The following is a 19059-nucleotide window of genomic DNA, read 5'->3' as shown; positions in this document are numbered from 1 at the left end:
CTAATGTCTCTATAACATTAAGCTAGGTATAAGGAGTCCCTCCAAATGGGCATTGTCTTCTTTGGAATCACAGATCATCAGAACTCAACATAAGGAAGTAGAGAAACTACTACTCTCTAGAAATCTCAAGAAGTGGAGACATCTTGCTTCTATTGACAGAGGCGGATCATTTCCAGAGCACTGACATTGCTAGTACTATTCATAACTTGGGTGAGTGAATAAATGATTGCGTACGAATAAAATGGTAAGTATCTAAATAAGGAATGACTATATGGACATACACATTTCAACCCAAACATATGCTTCTGTGGATTATAACAGAATCAACACAAAGACAAGTTAGAAACTGAGTAATTTTTAACATTAACCTGATTGTTTTTGCCTTTTCGCTGCATGAATGATAGGATACAATTGCTCGCTTTCAGACTAGGTCTCCTTTCCACACAAAATCAATGAATACGTGAATATTCAGATTGAGCAAATCTGCGTCTGGTATGTTAGATTCTCGTAGATTTGTGAAAGTCACACGTGTCTAGAAAATCGAGGTTAAAGCTCCCATGGCTCCCGTAATTCAGGCTTCTTGTGTGTGTGCATTGAAATGTGACCTAAGGTCTTTCATGACCTTGGATGCGAAGTTCCGACCGAGCAAATGGGCTTGCTCTTGGAAAATCATTCTACAGTATTCAAGTCTGTGTCTTCCTTGAGGTTTTGAAAACTTTCATACTCTGAGACTTTGATCATAAAGTAAATGGCAGGGATGTTGTTCCCTAAAGATAGGAAAGACCTTAAAACCTTCGGGTTTGAGTGATTTTGAAAGCGCTGTAAAGTGGAAGTACTGGAAGTGCGCTCTACCTTCTGTCTCAGCCCCTCCTGGGATAAGGGACAAACGTCTCTGAATCTTGGTTTGATCAGATGAAATGTCAGTGCTTGGAATGGAGGCAATGGGCCAGACCTCCTCATGAGAGAAGGTCACACTTCTCTGAATTTTCATAGAAGTTTGATTTGAGTCTCAGGGAGAAAAACCTTCCCTTTCTCATGGTCAGTGTCACCATGTGTTGACTGGTAAAAAGAGCTGCCCTTGTCACGAGGATAGACTTCCCAATTAAAGAGATAGCTCATGGGCAAAAGGTCATATTTGAGGGAGCAAATGCAACGAGCAATGTTTTAAAACATTTTTTTCACAGTTTTGGGGATCCAGTCAAGTCCTGTGCGTACAAGCCCTGTGCGCATGCCTAACCACTGAACCAAATTCACAGTCCTTGGTTTTTTGAAATATGGTCTTGGCGCGTAGCTCAGTCTGACTTTGAAATCACTGTGTGTCTTGGGCTGTCCTTGGACTTGGGATACTCCAGTCTCTACATGCTAAGCGTTGAGAACGCAGGCAAGTGTAATGCTCCACTCTTGGGTAATCATATGTTTATAAAACCCAAAGAGATGGAATTTTCCCTCCCCCACTCAATGCCTGCTTAGTAAGCACCATCTTGCAGACCTTTCTGCTTCCTCAAACTCAACACTTGCTGTCTAGTCCTGATGATTTACTAGAAGCTTCTAGTTGAGTTTCTAAAAGTCCCTGTCATCTTCATTGACTGAAGGGATTTGTACAGCTATGAAGACTACCATAAAAACTTTTAAACATCATTATTTTTTATTGTATATTGTATAAAACCCAAGCTCTTTATCACAATATTTAAAGCTTTCCATATTCTACATCTATTCAATCTTTCCACCTCCTCCCCAGTGCATTTCCTCTCCAAAGCCCTTGATCATATAGTGTGCAAGTCTATCCATACCTCAAGGTCAACTTCCAGATTCACTATGCCAATAAGTGGAATGGCTGGTGTGTGCAGAAGCAGGCATTTCTGCAATGGGAAAGACTGTGCTTGAAAAACCCAGCTCGGCCACACGTCAGCCATAATCTTGGGCAAGTAGCCTCGCCTCTCTGAATTTCCATTCGTTCTGAGGGAGATGGAGCTGTGATGGTATAAACTCCCATGGGGTGCAGCGAACGTGCTTTGCAAGGACAAGAAACTGCACATGCAACTCTTCTCCTTAAGTCTTTGCGTGCGTGTGTGCAGTTCTGGTTGTCCTTTGCTTGCACGGGCTGCCATGACATCTAGCAATCCCATTGGCCCACACAGCTCATCCTCTAGTTGAGGATCCCAGACAGATCACCAAGTCTGACTCTGCACAGCAATCGTGCAGCTGCCTTGATATGGTTGGTCAGCAGACAGTGTCCACTTCACACAGAATACTGGTATTCTAGAGATTGCCACATCTCAAAGATGTGAGACCCAGGTGTGACAGCAAGGGGAATGGATGGTGATTCCTTTGATTACCTCTGGAGAAACAACCCAGAGTTTATTACTAAGTGACATCATTTGGTAACTCCATCTATTAATGAAGTGACTAACATGAATGGCATGAACGTGGCAGAAATGAAAGAAACAGAAAATGAAACAGGGTGTAGCCTTCTGCAGAGAAAAACACCTGCAGAACTTTGTAATGACTAAAAATAATGTATTATAGCCAGGCATGATGGTGCATTCCTGTAATCCCAGCACCCAGAAGGTGAAAGCAGAGGGCTCAGAAGTCCAGCGTCATCCTTAAATACATGGTGAGTTTGAGACAGACTTTCCCCCCAAACAAACAAAAGCATGCTGGGCAGATGGCTCAGTGGCTAAAGTGCTGGCCACACACGTTTGAGAAACTGAGTTTGAATGCCCAGAATTACATACAAAGTCAGACAGACAAAGCACCAGGCTTTACTCTCAGGGACTCTACTGCGCAAAACAGGAGATTGTTTGGAAGACCCCGAGCCAGCCAGACTGCTGTATGCAGCAGCTAACAGCAAAGAAACCCTATCTCAAACAAGGTGGGAGGAAAGTACCGACGCTCCCAGTCATCCCATTAGCTCCATGTGTGTGCCCATGCTCACACACACATCATACATACGCACAAGAAAAACAACGAAAACAAAAAGGCAGACAGGCTTTTAAATTCCATCTTCCAAAATTCATATTATTCAAAACAAAAATATTATATGCCAACATCATTTAACCAGTCACTTAAATGAAATTCAGCAGTAAGATTCCCATTCTAAATCCAGAAGGACAAATGATCTCATCTGAAAGCCTGTCAAACTTTAGGTTGTGAAACTTTAGTTTGTGGATATTTTTATGAGGTTTAAGGTAGAATAAGGGGAGGTTTATTAATGCAAATATTTTGCTGAGATTTTCTTTGTCGTGGGAGGGAGTTGGACTAATGCTACATTTCTGGAGTGGGGGAAGGTTTGATATCAGCCAAACAATTTTTAAAACCAATACCAACCTAACTGCTCAACTTCAAACTAAAGAAGACACTGAAAATTTAAATACATACATCGTATTTAATGGGGTTGTTACTAAAGACTATTTGCTTCCAAATAGAATCTATTAGGTATGTCCTAATATATCTGAGAGTATTTTGTTTAAAGAGGCAAAAATTCATTCTTTATACCTGCCCACCATCAATAGAGGGACCTCCTGGTTACTTAAACACTGGTATATTTAAATACTGGTTATTTAAATACTGGTATATTTTGGGTGGTTTCTTGACAATGGGAACTTTGTGTTGCATACAGTCAAAACAGCTGTGTTTTCCAACTCGATCTGAAATTTTGGACATTTGTCACCTTTTGTTGCTGTTGTAGTGTTGTTGCTGCGGCTGTTGGTTGTGGTGGTGGTGTGTATGCGTGTGTAGATGTAATTTAAGATAGGAGGAATACATCTGCCACTCAATTACGGAGTGTCATCAGTTTAAGGCGGCAGCTATTTCATGATTTCTGTGTGAAGCTCTCCCTGCAGTACTGCGTGATCTTAACCAACGGGACAAGTGATGCCCTCGCGCTATAGTGGAAAGAGCACTACTTTGTCTGCTTCTTAGGAATCCCGAATTTTCACTTTGCGTCCTGTGATTGTGCTCTTCCCACTGCGTGCCCTGGGCCTCCGTTTTCCTACAGGGAAAACCGAAAGCGTCAGGATGAACGTTTCCCAAATCTCTGACGTTGCAAATCTGTGAGTCTGAATAGTAGGAGAAGAAGGCTTTCCAGTGGCAGGAGTTCACTTGGTAGTTATTTCAGACAGCAATCATGTAGGCATGGGGATGGACAAAATAACCATCTCGTTTTTCTGGAGTCCTTGTGAATCTAGCTGACACTGAGGTGGAGTCGTGGGAGGATGACAGGCCCATCTGGAGGGCAGAAGCCAAAGTTGCCCCTGTTTGGTGTGCTCCTTCTTGACTGCCTCTTCCTAGGGCTCCTTCCCAAGTTTTTCCTCCCTGCTAGCAGCAGCCTGCCCTCTGCATGGCATAAGGCTCTCTTCTGGTTCAGAGCCCACAGCTGCAACCCCAACTTCACTCTTTCCTTTACCATCATTGAGTGGTTCTGCAGAAAGAAGGGCTATCTCAACTCCTTATTAGCAGTGTTACCCTGGTTCTCCTGCCTGGTCTAACACCATCACATGTGAGCCCTAATACATGTTCTCCCTGTGTCCATCACCTTCTCTAGAGCCATTCAATTGCTGTTTCCCCAAAGACATGAAGTAGAGCCCCAGGCACGAGAAGTGCATCACAAACACAAAGCAAAGTCATGAAATATGGGTAATGATAAATTCAGACCTATATTCTACTGTTGTGACCAACAAGCCTCTTCTAGATCTAACCCACGATGAAGTTCAGGGAAGGTGCATTCCCCTAAAGTAGCAGATTTTATCTCATCCTTACTGCGACTGTAGACCTACTTTGCAGATGAGAAAACTGAGACTCAGGACCAAAGATCCTGACTAGGACACACACAGTGAGTAGAAGAAATGAGGGTGAACCCAGGCTTTCTCCGAGTCCTTTCTTCCTTGCTTTCCTCATTTCTCAATTTTCTGCACCAGTCTCACTCCTCTCTGGTTGACCCCCAATCTTTGATGGTGCACTTTACATTCATGCCTCTACAGATGGCATCGATCTGATCAAAGGAAGCCTGCCTAGAACGGAGATGAGGTTTTGAAACCAGGTCATTTCTTCAAGCAGCGAGCAGTATCACGTGCTTTCCAACACTGATAATATCACTGTGGGGAGCAGGGGTGGGGTAGGGCGTTGTTTAACATGGCAGGTTAACTTGTCTATAGCTGAAGAAGAGCAGCCAGATTATGAGGTTCTCTGTGTGAGTTCTCCCAAGAGACATTCTTGGGTAAGTAGAGAACATCGTTTGGAAGGACAACACGATCTGTGAGCGTGGCTGTAAAGACAACCAGATGTCCCTGGCATCCTGAGCCATGGGCATCCTGGGCATCCAGACCCACCGGCATTTCCAAATTTGATGACTGAGGAAGATGCACACAGGTGCATAAAATCGCATCATAGAAATCACTCTTTCTCTAGGTGGTTCAATCTGGCAACTCACACTCTGAGTTTACGTCTATAAATTAGAGTCGGAGCTATAGTGTCTTCTGACCTCGGTCAGTATAGGGCAGGAGAGTGGGTTAGTGTGTCAGCAGCTGGAAACACAAGTGTAAGGCAGCCCCATGGGTTTTGTTTTTTAATGAAGATTGAGGCTCAAAGCAGTTTAATAACTGTGAATTCATACATCAAGATCAGAAGCTGGTTGACCTTTCTTCCAATCCAGTACCTGTTAGTATTTTCCAAGCATGACACTGAACCATCTTGTAACTGGGGGCCGCAATCCCCAAGTCTAAAGGTTACGTGTAAACAGGAGCCCATGGCATCTACACAGCTAAAGTGCTGAAGGCTACACTAAAGACCTAATCTTCCAGAGCCTTGGCATACAGAAAAGTTGGAAAAGAAAGAGAATGGCCTGTCGTGGCTGTGGAGTTGGGTCACCTAGGTGAAAAGCAAGGTGATCCTTGGGAGGCTTTGGAGGAGCTCGTGGGTGCCAGTCATTCATCCTACAAAAGTCAGCGCTCCCATCTTTGGAATGAAGTGCCAAACTTCTGGTCTAAGGCTGATTTCAATGCCCATCCCAATGTGTGCATAAAGTGAGGTTAACACATCTGGGTAAACAGACCACAGCTTCCTCCAAGGCTCATGGCCTGTGTTTAGAGGTCTGAATACTGCATAGATATTGCTTCATTTCTCTTCAGAGTGTCCCCATCAAGCCTCTGGAGCCATATTGCCACCCTTCTGAATCCAAGGGGAGTCTTGGTGATGGGGGGACGAGTAGAACATGTTCTGAATGGGGATGTGAAGGTTCTATGGGAGCCTCTGGTTACTGAACCTGAAGATGCAGGCTCTTGCCTGAACTCACCAATAGGAAGCAAGGAACCTGGTGAAAAGGTCCAGTGACCTCCACTCTCAGGTCTCTAGAGCAGGGCTCTCCCCCACTCACTCAAGTTTAATAAAAAAAACTATTAGATGGTCTTAAAACCCTTCCAATCAGTTATCTCATCTGTTTTCAAGTTCCTGCAGTTGGTGCCTTTTACCTCAGTCAGCATGTTGAGAGAGAGAGAGAGAGAGAGAGAGAGAGAGAGAGAGAGAGAGAGAGAGAGGACTTAGAAAATAAAAACACTTTGTCCCCACCCAGGAGATAAGAATCTGTTGAATTCTCTAAGCCCAACACCTTAGCCTCCTTTCAGTCAAGTCCTTGGTAGGAAGTCCATTCCTCTGAGTTCTGAGGAATGGCGGGCTCGGCCAGTCCCCACCTCACCAGCCTGATAGTTTTTCCAGACCAACTCCTGCTTGGTGTTGTATGGCAGCCTTGAAGCTAACGTCTGGTCTCATTCATTCTCCTAAGTCCTCTAAGGCTAGTCACGTAAGGGGGTGTCCCTCTTCTCTGCTCCTAGCCCCACTTCCCCCTTTCTGAAGAGTCAGCCGTTCTGAAGCGTGACAGGGAACCCAGACTCACGGGTCTTCTGGGCTGGCCCTTTGCAACCTAGACCCAGGCGGGGCGGCGCAGATTGGGTGGTGGAATCGACAAGACAGCCCCGGGCCACGGGCTCAGAACCAGCCATCGCAGGCGAGTGGTTGTAAAGGGGTTTAATTCTTATCGAGAGGACAGCTCCTGGAACCCTTGTTTTGAAGCTGGCGCATGCACGGAGTGCTAGATCTAGGATTCAGGGGAGCGGCGGAGCCAGGAGATTTCCAGCCGGGAGGAGCTGCTAGGCGGGCCGTTAGTCCGGGCAACCGGCGTCGGCAGAACGTCGGGCAGCAGCAGTGTGAGGGGAAGAGAAACCAGTCTGGCTGACATGTAAACAGGGGCTTCCATCTGGACCCGCCGCCTCAGCCGGATCCTCAGACAACACTCTCTTGCACCCCTCCCCACCTCCAGCTAGCCTTGTAACTGGCTCCGGGTATTGGGGACCTCAGCTAGCGACAAACGCTACCCCTGCCCGCGCCGCTCTCGGCCTCTGGCAAGAGGAAGCTGGCGGCCAGACGAGTGCCCGGCGCCGGAGCCAGGGCGCCCGGTTGCCGGGTGGGAAGCGACCCGGCGGTCTCCAGCCCTAGACTCTGGTCCGCGCCCCGGTTCCCCAGGTTTCGGCTGCCGGGTCTTGCAGCCTCGCGTGCGGCGCGGTAGAAGCTTATGGGACTCCACTGTGGCGCGAGGAATAAGGGGTAGATAGCCCTCGGCGGGAAGGCTGGCCGGCCTCCTCGGAAAGGGGGGACTCGCCACCCGCCCAGAGGAGACCGCGCAAGTCGGAGCGCGGAAGGAAGGGTGAGCGGCCACGTCTTCCGGGACCCCGGCGCCCAGTCCTCCCGCAGCCCCAGTCGGCCCGAGTCTCGAGCCCACTGCCCCCTGCTTACCTTAATAGTCCCGTCCATTTGGCCAAGTCTGCAGCCGAGCCCCCCAATATTCCACACATTGACCCGGTTACAGCCTGACCTCGTAGCCCCTTCAGATTAGCACGGTGCGGCCTCTCTGGCGCCCTGGGCCCTCCCTGAGTGCCCCCTGCGAGCGCCCTGCCCTCGCTCCCCTGTGCACGTTTGTTGTTGTAGCGGATCGAAAAAGAGACAGTTAACCGGATGAAACTTTTTTTCAGCTAATTTTGGGAAGTGACTTCACTTTGCGATCGGGGAGGAAGTCCTATCTCTCTCTCTCTCTCTCTCTCTCTCTCTCTCTCTCTCTCTCTCTCTCTCTCTCTCTCTCTCTCTCCTCGCCCTCTCCTCTCTCTTCTCTGCTCTCTCTTGTCTTCCCTCCCCCACACCCCCTCTTCCTCTCCTTGCCTAGCCCTGCTTTTCGCATCACTCGCTATATAAATATACGCGGAGATGCCCAGATACATTCATGCACTGCGCACACAGGATACTTGCTCCTGGGAGATAAGAGCTGGCCAGGAACAATGACGGGGTCTACGCCCAGTGTCCGCGCCCTGATTCCTGCAGTCTGCAACTCCCCCCCCCCCACCTTCTCCCCCCACCAAATCCAAAGCCAAACGCCTCTGGCCTCTTTCCTTTCCCTTGGGCCTTTGGCCGAAGGTGGCCCTCCTGACTCATTCACTTTCCGTTTCTTCCCACAGATACATCCATTAATGCCTTTTCCAGCCGGAGTCAAACTTTTCGGGAATGGGAGGAAGAAGGCGGGAGAGTTTGCTAGGAAAGGGAATAACCTGGCACCGACGCTAGAGAAGATTCGGATGTAGATCAAGGTAAACCGACCATTAGAGAGAGAGGGGGGGGGGCAGGGAAGGAAGAAAGGAAGGAAGGAAGGAAGGAAGGAAGGAAGGAAGGAAGGAAGGAAGGAAGGAAGGAAGGAAGGAAGGAAGGCATCCGAACGAACTTTCAGCATCAAGCGCTGAACTCCGGAACGGCTCTATGCGGATTCTGGGTGCCGCGGACCTGAGCTGTCAAGGGTGTGACTCAACACCTCCAGCTTTGTTAGGAAAGCGGTGCCCACGCGTGTGCGCCTCTACTCCCGGCTCCCCACGCCTGCTAAGGGGTGGACCAGGCGCATCTTAGGCTACTTATCTACGCCTTTTGGTGTTAAATCCTCTCTGTAACTTGTGTGTATTCGACTGCCAAACCTCCGCTCAGCATCAAGTTCTGCCCTTCAATACTATCGCAGCCATCAAGAAACTACTTTTGGGCGAGCGTGCCCTCTACACCAATTGGCAGCACTGGGGAGCGCGGCACCCCGCGGTTGAGCACAGCCCCAACCTTCTTCGCTGAGACCCAGAAGTCCGAGGGTTTGAGCTGGGGACTGTCATCCCCACCCAGTGGCGTGGCCCTCTTTGCCCGCCTAGTTCTCTCTGAGATCTCCTACCTCCCCTGCTGGACCCAGGAGCGGTCTACTTAGGCTGCCTCTGGGGTACCCGCGCTCGCGGCCTGACTCCCTTCTCCCCAACATCCAAAATAGATTACCTTATCCACGCTCTTCAGACCACGCTGTGGACTTCCTCACTTTTATTTAAGAGTCCTCCCGGGAAAAGAGGGTGGGGGAAATCCAGAGCAGATCCGAATAAATTGGAAAAAAAATTCAAAAGGGTGTCCACGGCAGCAAAAAGGTGACTTATAAATTCTTTATTTCTTCAGGAGCAATTGCGCTCCCTCGCCTCCCTCCCTTCCCCTCCCCCCTATCCAAATTAGTCTCATCAATTCAGCTCCAATTTGGGGTTCGAATACAGACACGGGTCTGAACGTGACCAGACCTGGAGTGGCGGCGCAGACTGCCAGCAATTGAGACTCGGTTTACTGTGGGGGGTGGGGTGGGGGCCGGGCCCACTCCCCCTCCTCCTGTCTGCTTCTCAATCCAGGGGTCTGCTCCGGGGCTCCCCTGGGACCGCCACATCTGGTTACCGCTAGCGGGGTCAGTCCCCCCCTTTGCCTGGGGCCACCAGTTCTGGAGTTCAATTAAAAGAAATCAGGCTTAACCCTTTCCTGCCTGCGGCCGGGCCGCCCGCCCTCTGGCTCTTCCAACTTCAGCGTTTCCACATGCTTTCCAGAGAGGAAAGAGGTTAAAGGGAAAGGAAGAATGAATTACATCCTTTCAAACCCCAAATTGTTTCCTTTTCAGCCCAGACTCTACAGACATTCAAAGGACAACGTAGTTTTCAGGAGGGTGCACCCAAGCCTTACCGTGCTTCTCTCTGCCCCCAAAGGACTGTTTACTTCGCCACGAGGTCCCCCTTCCAGGCACTGGACAGACAGAGGCCACTAATAGCCACTTCACATGTAGTAACTAACTCAGTCCCCCTTAGAAAGCACCAAGTAGCAGGCAACCATTAGGTTTTTCTTTCCAACTTTTTTGATCTGACAAATGACAGTCATCTTCACTACAGTGACCAGCAGTCGCTGGAAAAACCCCTGACTTCTCTGAGCCCAATTTCTTCTCTCATCAGTGCTGCTCAAGGAGAATCCAGATCAAAACGAAGACTTGAACTCCCATCTTAGCTGGGAAACTTAAAGAGTGCTTTTGTCTCTGCCCGCAAAACTGACACTATAAAACACTTTCTCGTTTTTTTTGGGCGGGAGGGGGAGGCTAGCGTGTACACACACACACACACACACACACACACACACACACACATCCCCTTGCCCCACATAGTTGGACATAGGGACCACTGCAGTCTTTGGCTATTTGCCACCAAACCCTCCATTCACAGGGATCTCCACCCAGAATAAGGCTCAGTCCCCCGGTTTGAGCAGATTTGGGATAGGATGTCAGATTCCTTCCATCCTATGTTGCCGCGCTGGTGGGCAAGTTTGCTTGCTTATGTAACTCTGGGTTTGGTACTCCACTCTATCCTCCTCCTGGTTCTTTTTTAAATCCCGAAGGGGGGAAAAGCCCTAACCAAACACAACAGTAAACAAGTCTGCCCTGTTTAATGTGGTTACCACCAGACATCTGGAAAGATGGTTTGATCCTGGCAGCTCACATTGTTTTCATGAGCAGCCAAAGAGAATATTTTGAATGTTTGCATTGAGACAAATTGATAGAGAGCCTGCGGTGAGGCCTGCTGCAAATGAAAACTGTCTTGTGCTGGGAGAGGGCAGGTCCCTCCCCTTCTCTCACTTCTCACTCCCCTTCCCTTTCCTCGCCCTCTTCCTTCTCCCCCCCTCCTTTTCTGGCTCTCTGTGGCTCTTATCCATCCTTTCGCCTGCCTGTCTACCAGTCTAGCTCAAGAATGGCAGTCCCTGCCCACACAGTGGTGGACGCCCTCTTTACCGGAGCTCCAAGGACTGTGGGCTTCACTGTTTCTCAGACTGGGCCTGGCAGGGAGCTAGAAGTTGGTAAGGTACCATCGCAGCAGTTCCACTAGCTCATTCTTCCTCTGATTTTCAAGTCAGGGGAAGCTCAGAGCCAAAGATGCCAGGCTACACATTTCTTTTTATAAGCCACCAACTGGAAAAAAAATTTCAATAGCAAAACATCCTGGCTCACATTTCTAAGTTGTATAGAAGATACAGCCACGTGGGTGAATATTTAGGAAGCATTGAATTTGGAGAATTTTCATTAAAGCGTTGATGAAGCGACTTGCTTTGTACCATACACACTTGACAATTTCAAAGATGCGGAAGTCCTGCTTCCCCAGGGAGGAGAACCGCCAACAAAACGTGTCTTGGCTCGCTCAATGTCAGCCCTTTTGACCGGGTCAAGACTTTCCAGACGCAGGCTTCCTGGGCTCCTTTGGTCCCAGCCTGGAACTGGAGTGGGAGGACCTAACAATCGAGCCTGAGGTGCCTTCGGATCCTGCAACGACTGGGTCATTTGAAGCTCCTAAAGGTGCCAGGTCTGGCAAAGCGTCTTGGGCCAAATCTTTTCCCAGCGCTCTTTTTTCCCAACCAGTTCAGAGGGTATCTAGCTGGCAAAGCAGGAGGTGGTGGCTGGGGAAGGGGGCGGGAGAAGGGGTGGGCAGGCGAGCGCCAAAACTCCAGACTGCACAACTGCAGCTTCAAGTGTCTGGCCTCTCGCTCGAGGCCATAATTAATTTGAGATTTATTTTTATTGGAGAACTCGAGTCTCGTCTGACCTTAGCCAAACAAGGCAGCTTGAGCCGCCCCTGGATGCGCTTGAATGCTGGGGACTATTTCTGCAGGAAGGCTCTGCAGGCGCGCCTGCTTTGAATTTGTTTCTTAGACTTCATCCACTCACAGACTGAAGGAAGATTTAGAGCCTCTGCTCACCCAGCCCACTCCCCACGTTCATTCTTGCTTTAGCACCGACCCAGTTCAAAACGCTACGTGGGAGGCCACAGCGCCTACAGAGCCGCAAGGGGGGTGGGAGGGTTCAGGCCAGAAGGGTCTTGGAGACCCGAGTCCCAGGCAGTTGGAAGCCGAACCCCCAGACCACTCGGCGTCATTGAGGAAACCCCCGAGGGAGTCAGAGGCTGACCAGAGAGCGCAGGCTGACAGGAGGTGGAGACCAGCCACGACCCTCATCCAGTGGCGGCGCCTCGATGGGGACTATGGAGGTTGCCGGTGGGTTCAGCTTCTGGAATCTCAGCAAACCCGACCTCCCAGTAGTCCCATACAATAGTCACTCCAAATATATCGACCACTGTGCTTGAAGCGCAGCTTCAGGACCTGCACGCCAGATACTTATGGGCAGAGTCTCTGTGCAGGTTCAGGATCCAGCAGCTTCGCCTTGTCTGGGAGCAAAGGTGGGTAGGGAGGACGTCTCCCCCAGAAAACCGCTTGGGCAGAATCCGCAGGCTGGTAGACTGGAGAGCAGAAGAGCACAGCGAAGAACAGAAAGAGAAGAAACCTGTCAGGCTTGTGCAGGGGTGGTGTGTGTGTGTGTGTGTGTGTGTGTGTGTGTGTGTGTGTGTGTGTGTATCAGATCTCAAGGATTTGCCCCCTCCCTAGATGGAATTCGTATTTCTTCCAGCACTATGCTATTACGGGAAAGAGTTACTGCTCTGGGTCTTCTAGTCCCTTTTCCACCCACCTCTCAACCCGGATGCCATGTTTGAAAATTCAGGCTGGACCACCCAGCTCCCTGGTTTCTTAACTTCTCTGAGCCAGTAATCCGTTTTGTACAATGACCTCTGCACAATGCCTCTCAGAAGCTATGGTAAACAAGCTTGGCAGTCACTACACAGTCCTTGGTGTCTGTGTCTTGAACTTGCCCCTTACAAACTGTCACATTAATCTTCCTGTGCAAAACAAACCACCCCTGGGTCATAGTAATAGTAATAGTATAATAACAGGGCCTGGCACAGGGAGGGAGCTGTCAATATCACCATAGAGAGGCACCGAGGACTCCTTGCAGGGTTCTCTAGCTCCCAGTCTGAGCCCTCAGTCTGCAGTAAGCAGCATCCAGAGACTGGGTGGAGAGGGCTCCTTGTCCTTCAGGGCAGGATTCAGCTCCTGGTGCCTGGGGCCAGGTCACCTGGGCTCCCTTGTTTGTCAACAACCCTGAGCTGGTGCAGACAGGGAACAGCAGGGGCTTGGCAGCTTGTGTCCCTCTGGCAAATGGTTGGTGAAGGAAGCCTGAAGAACAGACCAAAGATTGTCCCTGCCACGCAGAGATCTTTCACCATCAATGCTCTCCTTTGTGCAACAATACAAACTTTGTGGCTGCTGAAAAATCCATTTTCCTCCTTGAAAAGAGCTCCTGCGGCAAGCGGCTCCCGTGGCAACCCACATCTCTCACAGGGCCTCTTTGCCCACCCCAGGTTGCTTTGCTACATAGTCCTGGACCAGCTTGCTTCTCTATGACCCTTAACCCTGGGTCAGACCCTGGGCTTCCCCTTTGCCCTTTTGGTGTGTGTGGAGGGGTTATTATCTCTGAGGTTCTGGTTCCTGGTGTGTGAGCTGGAAAAAGTCTGCAGCCAGGATGAGGGTCATTTAGGACACTGGGTGTAAAAAGTTGGAAGATACCTTAGTTTGGCTTTTATGCTGGGAGAGGTGAGGAGGGAGGTAGAAGGAACTATACCTCTGTAAAACTGGCCAGTTTTACCAGAACCCTGATTCCTCCAGTCTGATCTCATAGTTTACCCAGGCACCTCTTGGGAGCCATCCATTCATCTCTGCAAGGGCTAATTATTGACATGATTTCACTCCAGTTTCTCCCCCATCTCTCCCATCATTGCTTAGTCACCCTTCCTGGAGCAATCCTCCTGGACCCTTCTTGAAGGGAACACCACTGCCTCTGATTGCAGGTAGACTGAGAGAAGGTGTTGTCTATTGCCAACAACTTTCTGAGCCCTGTTAGATACATAATTAGTGCTCCTTGGACCTGGCAGACAGGCCTATGCTCTGCCTTCCCCTTTCCAAAAGCTGGAGAATGCTGAGCCTGGGTGTGCTGGCAGGACACTTGGGGTAGGTCTTCTGGGTGAAGAAAGGAACCCAGTCCTAAAGGAGGTTCCTTTGCAACCTCGGGTGGGTCTTTCCTCCTCCACCTGGTTCTTGGCTGTGTGAAGTGAGGCCCAGTCTCTACCCTGGGATGGCCATCCAGTGTATACTCTTCGTTCCACCCACCAGAAGATTTTCACTAAACGTGTAACCCAGATGTCCCAGTCTGGGTTTGTTTACATTCTTGGGAACGGTTGTGGAAAGGGGAAAACAACCCCTTCAATGAGCTGTCAAATATAGCAATCTGAGTATTTGAGGGGTAGGCAGGCTTTGGTGGGTTTGACGGCCAAGCGAGTCCATCCAGTAAAGAAAATAATTGTGCTCATATATTTGCACAAAGTCGCACGCATGCTCACATGCACATCCATGCATGTTGAACAGGCCAAACAAATCCGTACACATTCACTCATCTGCAAACATGTGCACATGTTAAAGCAGGGCACCTACTGTGTGCCAGGCGCCCAGTGAGTCACACAGGTTTACATCTGCTTGTACACCCCCCAGTAGGCCCACTCAGTCTCCCAAAAGGGAGATCATGATGACTGAATAGCTAAGGATTTCCCTCTTTTCCACCCATTTTTACCCCTTGAAGGAGAACCAGATCAAAGGCCTAGAGTAGAGGTGGAGGAGACCTGTTTAAAGATGCTGTCTTGTCTTACCTTGACATAAGACGATGTGTCAGGGACAGTCTGAAACATCTTGTGCTAAAGAGGAACAATCCTCAAGGCTTCAGAAGCAACCTAAGTAGGAGAAATTTGAATCACTAAAAAGTGGAGAAAAGGTGAAGACCCGATGGTCTCAATAGAGAAGGCCACGAGATACAGAGGGGCCTTTGAAAATCTGTCTGGTCCTTTGAAAATCCTCTGTGTACGGGACTTCAGGCCAGGATATGGTAAGGACTGAACCAGCTCCCATGCTCTCTTAAGGACACACCAGACACTATAGCCTTCTCAGTAACTTGGGTGGCGAGGCATCCTGATTAGAGGACAGAGAGAGTCTTCAGGAAGGGGAGTGTGTTCTATCCAAGCTGCAGGTCTCCAGAGAGCAGGTCATAAGAGTCACCAACAGGCTCTGGGGCAGGGACTTTGTTTTTGGTGCTCCCAGTACCCTCCCACTAAGCCAGGCTAGGGGCACACTTTCCATCCATTCGAGGCTATGGATGTCCTAGGGAGGAAGACTCAGCTTCTGAGGTCTGTGGAGGCCCCTTTCAGAGGAACTAACATCTCCCTCTTTTGAAAGAAAACAGGTCCAGAGCAGAGCAGAGGATGCTGATCAATGGGCTCTCATTTTCATGGCTGAGGAAGTGGATCACACGGTCAGAACACTTGGACTGGAGAAGCAAAGCCACTTAAGGTGTCAGGTGCATATGCCCGGGCAGGTCTGTCCCCTGCTTTGATTAAGACTGGGGCTGTGGCCTTCTCCCTCCTATTCTTCCTTCTCTGAAACCATCTTTAACAAGGCAATCCCGGAGCTTCTCCAGCAGCCAATGTGTTTCTGATAAATCACTTTTCTCCCTACTAACAAATTCCAGCTTTTTTGACTTCTGAAGTCATAACACACGCAGGTACTAGTTCAGCGACTAGGTGTGTATTCTCTGGCTCTTGCATTTCCTTTCCTGATTCAAACCCCAGCACCTTCTTTTCACTCTCAAAATTTTCTCTGAAACCCAGGGCTGGTTTGCAAGTAGAGCGAGGGAGGTAGAAAATAGAGGAATGGGAGGAGGATCTGCTCAGAGAGCCCCATATTTTGTGATCACTACCAGGGCAGTGGTGGCTGGGATATGGGGGGAGAAGGAAGGCGGGAAAGAGAGGGAGGGAGGAGGACAGCAGCATAGAGAGACAGGCACACCGAGAGAAGGGATCCCACCCAGCCAATAGAAGCAGGATACTCACCTTTCAGGACACCCTTGACAGCTAAGCCCAGGGGCTCCAGGAGCTCCTAACTGTGGCCTCCATGGCATTTTATGTCCCAGCTCTGGGGACTTTGACAATGAGGAATTAAACCTAGTAGGTGCCTACAGTTGCAAGTTAGACCCGCAGCCTCAGCTCAGCATATCTTGGAGGCTGTTGGAGTCACCAGAGTTTGAGCGAGCCAGCAAGGGCTGCAGGTTTCCTCGCCTGCCTGCCTCTGGCAGCTCTGTGTGTCCTCTTCCTCAGACTTTCCCCCTCTTGTAATTTGATTTCCGTTTTCTTATCCATATTTCAGCTGCTGTCCGACGAACTGTTCTAAGGAGACAGCCACCCATCTGCCCCCAGCTGCCTTTCCAGAAACCTCCCTATGTTACCAGGAAACCTCTAGGAATACTTAGAACCCACAGAGGCATCGTACACAGACACACAGCTAGGAGACCAGGCTGAACACTTCTGGGAAAGATTGAACTTACTGCTGTGTAAATAAAGGCTTTCCAGACTTGGCGTTTCTGTAGTCCTTATTCATTTCCATCCAGGCTCCTGTTTTCCCGCTTGCCACTTATCTGAGCCCCTCTGGAATACACTTTCCGGCCACCTTCTTTCTTAGCCATCTTTAAGAGCTGGGTAAGACACACTCATCATAGAGATACTTTTTTTTTTTTCCTTTCTGGGGTTTTGATTTTCAGAGTTCAGGCATTGAAAAGCACTCGTTAACAAGTTGTTTTGGTCTTAGTTTGTGTTTTCTTGGGATTTAGAATGTTACTCATTTCTTCTCTTCTCCTGATAGAAGAACCTTGGATGGGGCTCAGGTTTCAGAGACCATGGTCAGGTCGGAGCCCAGCCCCCCAACCAGGCCTTTCTCCCCAAGGCTGCCTGTCAATACTGTCCAGTTGCCTTTGTGTATCAGGGTGGGCAGATTTCACACCTTTGCCCTCTCCTTGACGAGTCTGCAGGGGAACTGCTCACCAAGCCTGCCTGGATAGCGCTTGGGGAACAGAGTGGTGAGCCTTAGCTTTTAATTTAGGTGTCTGGGAAGAGGAAGAGGTGATGGAGAGTAGAGATTGACGTGTATCAGTGTGCAAAAATAAGCAGACAGCCACACACACTTGTGTGCCCAGTGCTGTTTCTCCTCTCTCCCCCCCCCCCACCCCCCGTGCAGTACTGAGATTCCTGGATGCTTTCGTTCTGAACCCTTTGACCAATCTAGTTTAGTATCATTCCTCTCCAGTTCTCCGCCTTCCCAAGTGGCTCTGGAAATTTCTGACCAAAAGGCAATTGACAAAATTCCATTTCAGGAGAAAGCACACTTATCTACCCAGATCTGCCCACGTGGGGGGCTCTGCTGAAGACCGGAGGGCTATTCATTATTTCCTTTTCAACAATATCCCGATTTTCTCTCCTGTCCCTCCCCCAAAGCGCCACATATTGAAACATTTTGCTCCTTAATAAGAGCAGACCCAAGAGCTAGAAGGTGAAAGGCCAGCCTGGGACCGTGACTGGAGCTGCCCGGGCTCCTTGCCCACAAACCATGTTACCCCTCCCAACACATTCCTGACCACAGCTTAGGAAAACAAGGCTGCTGAGGAACAGAGGGGGCTAAAGGACTACAGCCACGGTCCCTGGAATTCTGTTCTTTGGATTCTTGGGGAGATGTCTTCTTTCCCAAACGTCAGCATACTAGTTCAAACAATGGTCAGTAAAAAAGACCGTGTACATGTGCATCCTGTATTTGAAAGATAAGCTGTCTTTCGCAAAGGAGAGAGAGGTTTGAAGGGCTTCAGCTTGACTAGAGGGAGCAAGGATGAAACAAATTGTTTAGTGTCTCAGCGTCTCTGGTCTGACTCTGATACCCACCCACCCCCCGCGCCCCCATCACTCCCTTCTGTTTATTTGCCTAGGTTTGCAGTGTTGGTAGTAGGAATTGGACCTAGGGCTAGGTAAGCGCTCTACTACAAAGCTATGTATGTATGTATGTATGTATGTATGTACTTAATGTTTTGAGAAAGGGTCTCATTAAGTTGTCCAGGCTAACCTTGAACTTGAGATCCTTCCATCTAAGCCTCCCAAGATCACACGTCTGTGTAACTAAGGTTCTGACTTTTGGGGTGGGGGGGAGACTTCTAAAGGATCATTTAGTTACCTCCCTCTTAGCCAGTGGTTATCACCCTTCCTAATGTCGCCACCCTTAAGTACAGTACCTCATGTTGTGGTGACCCCTCCCCCAACCATAAAACTATTTTTGTTGCTACTTCGTAACTGCCGTTTTGTTACTGTTGTCATTGTTGTGAATCGTAATGCAAATATCTGATATGCAGGATATCTGATGAGTGAACCCCGTGAAGGGGTGATTTGACCCCCAGCAGGGTCACGGCCCACAGGTTGAGAACTACTACTCTAAGCTCCTCCTTCCTTGTGTTTCCATAGTCGCCAGGCCATACTCATTTGCTGAAATATCTCCTGGATGTTCTTCTCCTCGTTCGCTCATGAGCTCCCTGAAGATAGGCACAGGCGTAATTTCCTTCACAGATGAGGTCCTAATGTCCACGTAAATGCCAACAAGTACAGGGAAAAAAAAGAAACACTTACCTTTACCTAATGATCTTTCTCCTTATGGGTGACTAAAGAAATGAATGCAACATAAGCCAGAGCATCACATTGGTGCTGACAGCGAAGTTTTACCTACGTCGTTCTGTTTCACTGTCTGTGGTGCTTTTCCCACCTGGCACCAGGGTTCATTTGCTTCATTTACACACACGTGGTTTAACCAAGGACCTGCAGTGATCCCATCCTCAGAGGATGGCGGTGGTACCTGTTCGAGGCTCTGTAACAAAGCCTTGGTATCTGAGTCTTAGTTCTTACCCTTCTCGTGATTGCAGGA

The 19059-nt window shown here is 49.2% G+C and overlaps 1 protein-coding gene and 1 long non-coding RNA gene across 3 annotated transcripts in view; one reads left to right on the top strand and one right to left on the bottom strand.

The window, feature by feature from the left end:
* Positions 1-8171, bottom strand: part of Fli1 (Fli-1 proto-oncogene, ETS transcription factor) — a 116642-nt gene extending 108471 nt beyond the window's left edge. Inside the window, exon 1 of the mRNA XM_048458682.3 lies at positions 7783-8171. Coding sequence (XP_048314639.1) covers positions 7783-7800 — 18 coding nt within the window. The 5' untranslated portion in view covers positions 7801-8171. The remainder of the gene's footprint in view (positions 1-7782) is intronic.
* Positions 6842-16685, top strand: LOC125416028 (uncharacterized). Of its 2 annotated transcripts, none has more exons than XR_015737738.1 (4): positions 6842-6997; positions 8496-8624; positions 15511-15631; positions 16477-16685. It is a non-coding gene; the product is annotated as an uncharacterized LOC125416028 (long non-coding RNA). The 2 variants fall into 2 exon arrangements; XR_015737739.1 differs by lacking the exon at positions 6842-6997 and adding an exon at positions 7004-7693.
* The last annotated feature ends 2374 nt before the right edge of the window (positions 16686-19059 follow it).

Source organism: Myodes glareolus, chromosome 4 (assembly GCF_982192425.1).
Source record: "Myodes glareolus chromosome 4, mMyoGla1.1, whole genome shotgun sequence".
Taxonomy (NCBI): Eukaryota; Metazoa; Chordata; class Mammalia; order Rodentia; family Cricetidae; genus Myodes; species Myodes glareolus.
The sequence above is the reverse complement of the archived record's forward strand: the minus strand, read 5'-3'. Positions and strand labels throughout refer to the sequence as shown.